The sequence below is a fragment of the Peromyscus californicus genome, unplaced genomic scaffold (genome assembly GCF_007827085.1).
Source record: "Peromyscus californicus insignis strain IS unplaced genomic scaffold, ASM782708v3 Scaffold_23__1_contigs__length_62951481, whole genome shotgun sequence".
Lineage (NCBI taxonomy): Eukaryota > Metazoa > Chordata > Mammalia > Rodentia > Cricetidae > Peromyscus > Peromyscus californicus.
In genome coordinates this window covers 45,251,814-45,264,377 of record NW_026294534.1, presented here as the reverse complement: position 1 = coordinate 45,264,377, position 12,564 = coordinate 45,251,814, and the positions used below count along the sequence as shown (strand labels likewise).

The 12,564-nt window shown below is 38.8% G+C and overlaps 1 protein-coding gene and 1 long non-coding RNA gene across 4 annotated transcripts in view; one reads left to right on the top strand and one right to left on the bottom strand.

Annotated features, from left to right (window-relative positions):
- LOC128119123 (uncharacterized) overlaps window positions 1-5,604 on the top strand; it is a 95,890-nt gene extending 90,286 nt beyond the window's left edge. For 2 of the 3 annotated variants that reach the window (XR_008221455.1, XR_008221454.1), the window contains one exon: window positions 4,745-5,604. This is a non-coding gene — a long non-coding RNA (uncharacterized LOC128119123). The remainder of the gene's footprint in view (window positions 1-4,744) is intronic. The other variant, XR_008221462.1, reaches the window with a different exon arrangement.
- Window positions 1-10,347, bottom strand: part of Gpm6a (glycoprotein M6A) — a 275,020-nt gene extending 264,673 nt beyond the window's left edge. The window contains exon 1 of the mRNA XM_052752306.1: window positions 10,100-10,347. Within this exon, the coding sequence (XP_052608266.1) occupies window positions 10,100-10,103 (4 nt within the window). The 5' untranslated portion in view covers window positions 10,104-10,347. The remainder of the gene's footprint in view (window positions 1-10,099) is intronic.
- Between the last annotated feature and the right edge of the window lie 2,217 nt (window positions 10,348-12,564).

Here is a 12,564-nt window from a genome sequence, read left to right as displayed (position 1 = left end):
GGAAATTAGCACATTTACACAATGAAATATTACTCAAGCATTAAAAAATTAAATTTGCAGGTAAATGGATGGAACTCTAAAAAATCATCCTGAGTAAGGTAATCCAGCCCAAAAAAGACAAGCATGGCATGCAATAGCTTAGTCGCTGATATTCACTGTTACGTCAATGATAACCAAGCTATAACTCATAGAACCACAGTGATTAGATATAGAGTAAGGGACTAGGATGGACCAATAGATCTCCCTAGGAAAGGGAAGTAGAGTAGAAAGTTATGGGTGGATGAGAGGAGGGATGGAATGGGAGGATCAAATGGGGAGGGAGAAGAAAGAGGAGGAGAGGAAGGAAATACGGTGAGAGACTCCTAAAATTAAGGGCCATTTAAGGGGTTGTATGAAAACCCAATTCAATAGAAACTTCCTAAAATATACACACATAAGAAGGTGATATAAATGAAATCACCAAATAATGGGGGAGAGATATACCAGCTGGACATCACTTGTCACCCAATGAAACTTCCAGTTCTGGGAATGAGTTAACGTCTAATTGAATTGTTGGCCAAAGAATTCCCCTGGGAATCCCCAAACTACCCAGGCTGCTGCCAAAACTTTACGTTGCTCTCCACAAACTGATGGCAAGTCCCTGCTGCTGAAGACAACACCAACAGAACTCACTGAGCGGAGAAGTCAAGCTGGTACCTACATAGAGCCTTCACCTCTGTGCTCAAGCATCTTTGGTAAAGGAAGGAACTATGAGTGCTACCAAAGAAGAAACATAAACACCAAACTAGGCACAAACCTTTTGACCTATAGTGGTGTCCTGACTGTAAAATATGCTGGTGCAATTGTGGCACAAAGCTTGTGGTACTAACCAACTACGTTCTGATTTGACTCCACTCCACAAGATGTAACCTATAACTCGCACTGCTTGGATGACCAAGAACCTGCAACTAGATTGCCCAGAGACCTAGGGTAAAACCAAATACTTCAGTTCTACTGAAAGAATGTAGCAATAAAATAACTCCTAATGACATTCTGCTGGACTCATAGATCAGTGCCTTGTTCAGCCATCATCAGAGACGCTTCCTCCTTCAGCAGATGGGAACAAATAGAGACCCATAGCCAGACAATATGCAGAGAGTGAGAGTTCTTGGAACAATCGGCCCTAAATGGGATGTCTCCATCAAATCCCTCCCTTTAGGGTTCAGGGAACCCTGTGGAAGAGGAGGCAGAAAGAGTGTACGAACCAGAGGAAATAGGGGAAATCCAAGGAAACAAGACCCTCTAAATCAACAGGAATCTACATACATATGAACTCACACAGGTCTGCCCCAGATGGAGTTCTAGAGCTGGAGCAGAAATGCATACAAGACCCCATCCCTAACCCAGAAGCTATCTCCAATTGGTAACCACTTGAAGATGAAAATTTGGTTTGCTCCAAAGGAGTCTCATTGGGGAAAACAAACATGTCCAGCAGTAGATGACCAACAGAAAATGAATCGATGGCATCTTTAGAGGTTCTCTCTTTTGTCAGGGAATTTTTTTATTTTGTCTTATGTTTTATTTTATTTTATTTTATTTATCTATTTATTTTTTTCTCTCTTTCTCTTTTTACTCTACTGGTCCTTTGGGGTCTATGCTATGGTTACCAGTTTATTGTTTTTATGGCACTTGTGTGTGTGCAAGTGAGTGGGTCTCCGTATCTATCTCCATTTCTTGTGCCTTTTCTTGGGCTCTTTTCCTCTTGTTTGTTTGTTTGTTTGTTTTGTCCTATTCCAATATGTTATTTTTTGTTTCATATTGTTATATTCATTTTTTATTATCATTTAGAAGCCTGTTCATTTTATAATAGGACATAAAAAAGGTTGTGGGTCTGGATGGGAGGGAAATGAGGAGGAACTGGAGAAGCAGAGGGAAGGGAAAATCATAATCAGGATATTGTGTGTGAGGAAAAAAACTGTTTTCAATAAAACAAAAAAATCCTTAAAGAGCCATATTTGATTTTTCTAGGTTCTTTTTAATGCACTGAACACTGGAGGTCACTTATTGCAATTTTTTTTTCCTCAACTAAGGAATTACTCTAACTCTAATCTTTTCAGTAGATCCTTTAGATTTGCTTTATTGTTTATCTCTTGCCAAGGCTCTTTGTCTAGTATTGTCCATTCATATCCCTATCCTGTTCTGGACAGGCACACTTATTCAGTAGTTTTACCATCTTTTCTGTACCCTACTATTATTAAGGCTTAATGTGTTACACTCCCCAAACTTTATACATTATTCTTTATACTTCAGTTACTTTATATGTTGGTAGGAAGCAGTATTAGATAAATACCTTAAAATTCATGAATTGGATGATATGTTGGCCAGCTTTCTGGAAATTGCTGCCCCCATCCCCCCAGAATCCAGACATGGTACCAAGTAATGAAGAGAAATTATGTAGTAACAAATAACTGTTATCAATAAAAAGACATGCAGAGATTAGAAATTGAGTGCCTATAGAAGAAAAGATGGATTTTGTTTGTATTGAGACTTGGTTTCACCATGTAACCCTGTAACCAAATAACTTGCTATGTAGAACCAGATTGGCCTCAAACTCACAGAGATCCACCTACCTCTGCCTTCCCAGTGCTCGGATAAAAGCCACGTGCCACAACACCTAGCCAAGAGATATATTTCAGCTGGATATAATGTTGACTTAAATACCAATTGCTTGTGCATTCAACTCATAGTCTTACCACATTCTCCTAGCAATGTGTATGCATTTAATAATCCATTGACCACTGCATTCAAATCTCATCTGCAGCATCTCTTCTTTAACTACAAGTATCTCTTTATGTTAGGTACCAGAGGAAGAAAAGAGGGATGATGGGATGGAGGAGAGTGAGCTAGACCTTGGTGGGTAGTTTCAGTTTTGAACATACTGATGTTGAAGGACTAGAGGGGCAGAAGTAGAGGCAGACAGCTGAGCACAAAAGTCCAGGAAGTCATATAACCACAAACAACACCTGAAGCCTTGAGACTGGAAGTCATGAGTAATTCCAAGGGAGAGAGATTTAGCAAACTCTAGAAGAAAAATACCACATTAGGTTTCCCATGAGAAAAAAGGGGGCAGTAACTATAATTGTATTTCACTGCCCAGTTAGAGTGTGGTAAAATGGGTATGTGAATATCTCAAAATAAAGACCTTGGTAGTAAATGTTTAAGTGGAGATGATTATGAATATACTCGATACAATAAAATGATCAAAAGTTTTAATGAGTAGCACAATCAGCTTGCTGAGGAAGAGAAGCATTCTGGACATCTCATTTCTCAGTACAGTCTCACACTACCTGACTCAAAATTAATTGAACTGAGCATTCAAACCGTAGGTAGAAGTCGGGAGCTCAGTCATTCTGAATATAAGTCTCAGGAGTCTGACCCAGGAATCATTATTTAATAGGCTCTCTGTTAGTCTAATAAAGTTAGAGATTCCGTAACAAAAAGAAAAATAGAAATAGCAAGAGATACTTATTTTTTATAATAGAGTTTAAGTATATCTTCTAGAATAAGAAGTAAATGAATATGTCAACAAACTAAAGAATAATTTCTTTAAATTGCTTATCCCTTGATTCAGTGTGTGTGTGTGTGTGTGTGTGTGTGTGTGTGTGTGTGTGTGTGTGTGTAACTAAAGTCTTGATTCCTCAAGGTGGAGAAATACTTGTCTGTTTTACTTTCAGTAGTAAGTATGTACAGTATGTAAGTATGTACAGCTTCATATGATCTATCCCTAGTTACTATTTCTTTTTAAGAGTTGTTAATAGAATGACCTCAGATAAATCAGTTCAGACACAGTAGGAATCTAATGCATTGGGATCTCTACACTTCTAAACTGAAATGACTCCTGCCTTTGAATTTAAACATCTAATTTAAAGTAGGTTTTCTTTGTTTTTCAATTGTCTAGGCAAAAGACCTTTTCTTTTTAACCATGGTGACAGCTCTAATCTTTGCCAGTTAAAAATAACATGAAGATTTAGATGAAGTTTTATGAAGGAGAAATTTACATAGTTAAAGTGCGTCTTTTTCAAATAAAAATTAATATACTCTAGAAAAGTAAAATAAGCCCCTAAACAGATCACCAAAGAATATTTAATTTTTATGACAAGAACATAGTGAATATCTTTGCTGTTTTATCTGCATTAGAACTTATGACATAAGCTCTGTTCTAAATAAATTATAAATAAAACATTCATTTATAATATCCTAAGAATTTCAGATTTAAGTGAAAATAAGAAAGACTAGCTGATTTTATTGCCATCATTTGGAGTAGAGTTAAATCTCGGGTTTCAACAACAGTATCTCCACCCAAGCTTCAATATTCACACTCAGTGTTTTGCTCAAAACTTTGGTTTTACATTTCTAATTAAAGATAGAGTCACTTGCAATGTGTATTTCAAAGACATTTACTTAGCATCCAGTTGTAAACATAACACGCAGCACATTTATGAGGCATTTATTTTCAGAATGAAATATATTAGTCAGCTCTGTTCAGTTTTTACTTTCCTTATGGCAGCCATCATGTACTTGACATCAAGACGATAGGCCTGGTCTCCTAACCTTGTCATACTGCTTTCGATTTTTGTGGTCAATAAAATGCAGCAGAACTCATGCCCTGGGAGACTTCCTTGATGCTAGATCATCCCCTGGGTATCTTAAAACACTCCTTTTGGAATGCTATTTCTTGGAACCCATCTTTTTTTTTTTTTTTCAGAAAACCCCAAAGATGCCCACAGATGAGCCCACAATCAACAGACACTATCAGCGGCCAGCTATTTGTGAACTGTCTCAGATCACCAAGTTGACAAAGTCTTCAGATGGTTGATTACCTAGCTGATATTATACCGTGACAACTCAAGACTGCATATAAAACACTCAAGACTACATATAAAACAGTCAGCCCATAGAGCCACGAGAGTTAGCAATGAATTGGGTTTTGGTCTTTTTAAAGAATTTATTTATTTTTATTTTATGTGCATTAGTGTTTTGCCTGCATGTATGTCTGCACGAGGATGCCGGACCCCCTGGAACTTAAGTTACAGACAGTTGTGAGCTGCTGCCATGTGGGTGCTGGTAATTCAATCCATGTCCCCTGTAAGAGCATCCAGTGCTCTTAATTGCTGAGCCGTCTCTCCAGCTCCAGTAATGAACTGCTTTAATAAACTCATTTGGAGAATAGTTGATTTATAGCAAGAGACAATCATGGCACTAGTTTATCTTTATCTGGTTCACAATGTTATTTGGTTATGATAATTGTCTAGGGAAAATAATATGCCAGGGAGGTCAATGATCCATAAGCACTGTTACCTATTAACCTAGATTCTAGACTCTAGAATCATACAATTAGACTCTACTTTTTAAAGAAAACAGTTTGAACTTATCAGATTCACATTGAGCTTCCCCACTATTATTACTGAATAATAATCTGAGCTACATAAACTTATAATCCCCCCAATCAAACACAAGAGAATAAAAGATCTTCAAAGATTTACAAGAGCAACCGGTTTCAAACATTGTCTGTTTCTGTCATCACTGCTTATCCTGTGTCGCTTTTCCCCTGGAATAAAATTAGAAGCTCAAAAAAAATAGTATGTCTCAGTTTTTCATCCAAATTTTTAAACAATTTTAAATATCCCTAGCCAGCTCCATTTTTGCTTGAAACTGAAGAGCAGAAAAATATCTTCTTCTGATTTTTTTTCTCTGTGGTGAAAGTGTATGGTTTTTGGTCTATCACTGAATGTTCATGGCAGCACATTTCAAGCTTCTAATTTTAGGGCATTTAGTACGTAATGGGTAGCTGGCACCGTTTTCCTCTTAACACCACTTAGCCTTTCTCTCTTACCCCTAACCACTGGTACCTGTGCTCTCTCTTTCAAGTAAACGATTCCCTCTTTAGGAGTATCTTTCAGTAAAGACTGGGAACTCTTACATGATTGTTTCCCTTCTCATTTTTTCCTTATTAAATCCTCTGTATGTGTTTAAAACTTATTAAACACTTTCATTTAAACATCTAGACATCATCTCTTGGTTAATGTTTTAAAAGTGAAACTCATCAGTTGCCCAGGAGAACCAGAAAATAAATCATCTAGTTTATCCTTTAAGTATGGTATAAAAAAAAAAAAAAACTCTAGCATTTTCTCCATTGTCAAGCTTTCATATCCCCAGAAAATTTATTCATTGTCCTTGTTATTCTGTTGCATGATTTTGTAGACATATCTTCCACTTACCTTTTTCCCTCTCGGTCCAGTGTTACTGGGTTTGCCTGGATATATCATTTCAGTACTACCCTAATAATTCAGTACATCTTCTCCAATTTATTCTTCGTTTTAAGCACTGTGGTCAATATATCTTCCTTAAACACTATCATAAAGACTTTCTTTTACTTCCTATTTCCTATTACATAATTTGACATTCTTGCTGCTTTGGGAGTTTTTTTTTTCCCAAGTTAAGATCTATTTATTGACCCAGATTCATGTTTTACTTCACTACATGTTTACCTCCTTTTTGCTGTAGAAGCACCCCTTATTCTATTTAGAGCATCCCCCCTTAACAGAACCTTCACCTTCCTCCAAATCAAGTTTAGTGTCATAGCCTCCATTAGTAAGATATGTCAATGTACTAAAGAATCACACCATTTATAAACAGGAAAAAGATCAATACTGCTATAGTAAGTAGCATAAATTGAATATATATAAATATATATTCACATACACACATATTTAAGCAGAGCAGTGACTAATATGCTTAAGAAAGAAATTTTAAATATCCTTGACCTATTTCTCTATGGGACTCTGAAAATCCACAGTTGGAGAGCATGAATGGTAGTTAAAGTTAACCTTGAAGCTAAAATATTAACATACATAACAAATACTTGCCGGGCGGTGGTGGCGCACGCCTTTAATCCCAGCACTCGGGAGGCAGAGGCAGGTGGATCTCTGTGAGTTCGAGGCCAGCCTGGTCTACAGCGCGAGATCCAGGAAAGGCGCAAAGCTACACAGAGAAACCCTGTCTCGAAAAACCAAAAAAAAAAAAAAAAAAAAAAAACAAAAAAAACAAATACTTATCCCTGTATTTTTTTAATAGAAACTATTTTCTACAATCTTTCTTCAGAGAAGTTTGAGGCAAAAAGGAAGTGTTCTAACCCAAACCAAGGACATTGTTGAAGAAGAACCCAATAGACCCCCAATTGCTACTTCCCTACTTTGCAAAGAACTTGTTTTTGTTGTTGTTGTTTTGTTTGAGAATTAGCAATGTGCATTGTAGATATGATGACTACAGATTATTCAGACTATTTGACCAATTACTCTTAATCTTCCACAACAGTAGAATAAGGAGTTCTCAGACAATGATTATTATGTTCATTCCCACAGCACCAGTTTTCTTTCTTTACTTTTCTTTCTTTTCTTTTTCTTTCTTTTTTGGTTTTTGAGACAAGTTTCCTCTGTGTAGTCTTGGCTGTTCTGGAACTCACTCTATAGACCAGACTGGCCTCAAACTCAGAGATCTGCCTGCCTCTGCTTCCTGAGTGCCGGGATCAAAGGAGTGCACTATCACAACCCCACTTAATTTTCAACCATCATGGCACCAGAAGAGGACACAGACTGCTGTACTATTTCCTGTACTGTTTTCTTGCTTACCCTAGCAATCTTGACTCCATTTCTGAGTCATCGACTAACAACTTATCACCTATAAATGAAAGAGGTTGTAAGAAATGAAATTCCAGGGGCTGGAGAGATGGCTCAGAGGTTGAGAGCACTCACTGCTCTTCCAGAGGTCCTGAGTTCAACTCCCAGCAACCACATGGTGGCTCACAACCATCCATCCTTGTCTGTCCTGCAGACATACATGCAAGCAGAACACTGTATACATAATAAATAAATAAATCTTTTTAAAAAAAAAAAGAAATGAAGTTCTGTTTTTTAACAAGGAACTTGAAAGGAGGAGGACTATAACTTCGATGATAAAATATTTTCTACATAGTTTCTGGGCACATTTCTTTCTGCCCTTCGCATATCGGCTCTTCTAACTTTCCTGGGTTTTTTCTCTTCATTTCTCCTCTGAGTCTTGGCTTTGGACTTTCGCTCCCTTTGCCTGTATACTAATTGTTTGGCTTTCTGACTTTGTTTCTTCTTTCCTAACCTGTCGTTCCTCACTTGTTCCGCTACTATCCTGTCTCCCCGTAGGTAACTGACACCTGCAGGAGTTTTAGGTGATGTCAAATACAAGAGGAACATGTGATCCATTCCTGAGCGAACAGGAGTTTTAGGTGATGTCAAATACAAGAGGAACATGTGATCCATTCCTGAGCGAACAGGAGTTTTAAGAACTAAAGTTAAACTCCGGATTATTGCAGTACTGCAGGTACTCACTCCAATTTGGTCCCACAGCACTTTCTATACTGTTGGTTAGTGATTTAGCCACAAGAATCCAAGTAAAATCCAGAGTCAATCATTTTCTTTGTGTCTTGGAAACACAAACTATAGAAATATTTAACTTTGAAGTGGAAAAACTTAATGTTTGATAGCCAAACAATTCAAACGTAAGTTGATCAAGGTAAATAATGTCATGCTTTCTAAATACTAGAATCTTGATGTTTATAATAGTCCATGACAAAATTAAGTGAAGTCAATTATTTTGGTTTTTCATTCAAGAGAGACCCCTTCCCCAGGTGTTATTCACGTACAACTGTTATTCTAGTAAAACAAAAATACAACTGTATTTTTAAAAGCCTATGTTCTGTATGTATCAATGAGGAAGAAGTTTGTTTTTCTTTTATAACCTGAAACTATTACTTCCGTTTAAAAAAAAAAACTCCAGTTAGACTTCATTCTGGAGATCATTCCCAACACTTTTGTTCAAAGAACTTTAAAAAAAAATGAGTCTTTCTAAGACTCTTGCAGGGTCATGCAAGAAGAGACTATTAATGTCTTGATCACAGCTAACATTCATAGGCAAAAATGTCCTTCGCCTTTTCTGTTTTCTTTTCTTCCAAGTTGGCCAGTGTGTATAAACCCCACTGCTTAGTAGTCAAAGCATCCCCTAACACTGAGCCTGTGGGAATTTAGGAATTTCTACAGGGCATGTCAGCCCAAAGGGCTCCTTTGCTCTGGGTGAAATCTCTTACAACAAAGGACAAGGGAGCGGCGGGGGAGGGGCGACTAATGGACTTGGACCGGAAGCAGTGAGTCCACTGGCGTTTGCATAGTAAATCCCCCGCGGCTGGGGGATCACTAATCAGTAACCGTGGAAATGCAATAGCGTGCAAGCACTTTGCGCATAAGCCGAACAAACACAACCAAGTCTCCAGATAGTGGGTCACTTCTTCTCCACCGGTTTAAGAACTCTTCTCACTCTTAAGCATTCCTTCTGATAGTGGATTTGGATCCCTAGGGCAGACACCCAGTTCTCCACCTCCATTGCACCCCGCAACAATCCTGGGAGTGTGCCAACCTGAGCCGCTGAACTCCAAAGAAACTGGAGCGAAGCTGAACTGCTTCAAGAGCTACCATGAGGTGACCCGAGCCACTCAGGGCGTCCTTTCAACTAGATCATTTATTTACCAAGATTCTTCCAAGGAAAAGTGAAGCTTTAAGCCTCGACTTCAAAACCTCTGTGAAAATGGGCGTTCCGTTTCCACCGGGACTAGAAACTGTCCCCAAATCTCGCCCTTCCACAGTGTCTCAAACCTGTTAAGAGCTGAAAGTTTTGTAAGTTTTCATTACTTATGACTCGCTTCAACTTGCACCACATAACGTGTCACGATGCTGTTTCTCCTGGAATCTGCTTGCTATTTCTGATCTCTCTGTCTCTTTAAAAATTACTCAGGTAATGTCCAGAGCAAGGTACACCAAAGTCGCAGGCACCCTAAGCACCGTTCCTCGCCTTAGGTGCCAACTCTCCCCTCTCCCCTTCCCAGAATAGGTCCAGAGGCAGGCTCTAGGCAGCTGCAGCAGCACATCGCAGGAGGGAATGGCCAAAGAGGGGTCGGCGCAATCAGTGGTTCACAATCAGTTTCAGTAACACCAGCTTCCCCTGCCCCTGCCGAGCCTAGGGGGGCCGCTGCACTCACCCATATCCAAAAGTCTTCCTCCTTCTCCTGAGGTCCCCAGAGATGTGTGGAAGAACAGGCAGGCGCTGCGTGCTGTAGTCCACTTGTCCAAGCTGCTCTCCGGCTCCCAATGTCCCAGCCACTGACAGCCTGGCCCCTCCCAGCGGAGACAGCCCCGTAGAGCCCAGCGAAATTCCGCTGCGCCCGCAGACCCCTCCCTCTCTCCACCTGCCTCTCCAGATTGAAACCTAGTTCCTGGGTTCGCAGTTGCCTAGCTCCCAGAGGCCCCTACCCTGACCCCTTTCCCTTTCTGAAGAGCCACATGCAAAGGCATTGTCAACATACACATTCTCACAGCACCCTAGGAATCCAGGAATTAACTCTTACCCAAAATAATGGGGGTTAGAGGGATAATCTCAGGGAAAAAATTATTCCAGGAAAAAAAAATGACATGATATGAAATTATTCAATGTTGTCTATTTTTCTCTTGTCTTTAGTACAATAATTTTTATTAATAAGGATGTTTAAAAAACAATAGAAAGAAAAAATTTCCTTTATACTATGCAATCTCTTCTACATTAAATGTTTCATTTTCAATAAAACATTGCTGTAAAATCTTAAACACACAAATACACACACACACACACACACACACACACACACACACACACCATAATGAGCAGAACTCACCTGAAAATAAAAGATGAACAGACGCCTGGACAGAAGGAGACTGGAGTTAGAACCTGCTATACCAGTGATACATTGGGATTTGGTTTCTTACTTTGTTAAATAAACGATCTGGAAAAAAGTTACCTCTAATGTCCCTTCAAGCGAAAAGAAGTAATAATAATTCTCCAAGGATTTGGCCTAATTTTTCAAAGTTTATCCTGGAGAGGTTATTTTAGTAAATCCCTTGTGTCTTAAGCTTCTGTTTTCCGTAGCATACACCCTAAAGTATACACATTTATACCAAGAACAAGAGAAGATAAAGCAGACCTGGTTACCAACCTTGAGAAAATTGCTGTCTAATGATGAAGTCATTACATAAAAAATACATAGTATCTTTAGCAGGAGACATGAACACACACAGACCATATCATTCAAATAGTTTAGAAACGTTGGCTCAGCCATCTCTCCCATAAAGGAAGAAGGATGCTCCCGGCAAAGATCTTGCTAATGCATTTCAGTTCAATGGGAATAGAAAGTCATTCTTGTGGGAGGAGAAAGGAAGTAGTCGATAACAGTTAAAAGTGGACATCATGTCATTCAGAAACACATCCCCATTCTGGAAATTGATAGATGTGAACAAAGTGTGAGTACAGCAAAGCAGGTCATTCATGCAATAGCTCTACATAAATAAATTATAAATTTTGAAGACTGGTTCCAAAGCTCAGATCCGCAAGCACCTGAAGGCCCATTCCAAGACAATATAATTTGAAGAAATTAGAATCTCTTTGGAATTTCTGTGGAATTCCGTCTTGATTCTGGAATGTTAAATAATGATGACAACATGAAGTGAGTATAACTGCCAGGCAATATTCCCAAGCACTTGCTCTAATTCCTCTATGTGGTAAGTAGGCAAGAAAAACTCATGAGTAAGCAGAGATGCTGCAGAGCCTGAACTTAATCAAGTTACTGTACTGTATCACTGTATCCATGGGGATTGACAGATGCCCGAGAAAAGGCTGGGTATCCTTTAGCAGAACACAATTCAGAAATGCTTTAAATGTCCCTAAAAAAATTATAAGAATTAAGCAACCCAATTCAAAAAAAATGGGTTGTGGGCCTGAACAGAATATTTGTAAGTGATGAAATACAAATGGCCAGGAAACACTTTACGTGCATAACATCTTCAAGTATCAGGGAAATGTAGATTAAAATGACTTTAAGATTCCATCTCACCCCCATCAGAATGGCCATCATTGGGAATACAGATAACAACAAATGCTGGTGTAGATACCAAAAGGGGAAACTTTTATACCATTGGTGGGGATGCACTTTAGCGCAGTCACTTTGGAAATCACTCTGGCAGTTTATCAAAAAGCTATAGCTAGAACTGGCATATGACTCAGCCATATCATTCCTGGTCATATAGTCAAAGCAGGGACTTTGCCTCCTACCATGTTCATTGCAGCTCTGTTAGCATTAGCTATGAGAATGGAATAATCTATGTCTTCATCAACGTGTTAACGGATAAGAAAAATGAAGCACATATGCACAACAGAATAACACTTGGCTGTAAAAAAATAAAATAAATCATGAATTGGCAAGTAATTGGATGGAGCTGGAAAAAAAGTATATAGTGATTGTGGTAACTCAAACCCACAATGAGAAGCTCCGCATGTTCGCTTTTGTTTGGCTGTCAGGCGCCAGCTTCAAATCTTTTGTTTTGTCGTCTTTAACTTGGAGCACAGTGGAAGCCAGGAAACTAGAAAGGGGCCTTTTTTTTTAGAGCGGGGGCGGGGAGATGTGTTAAAAATGGGGGA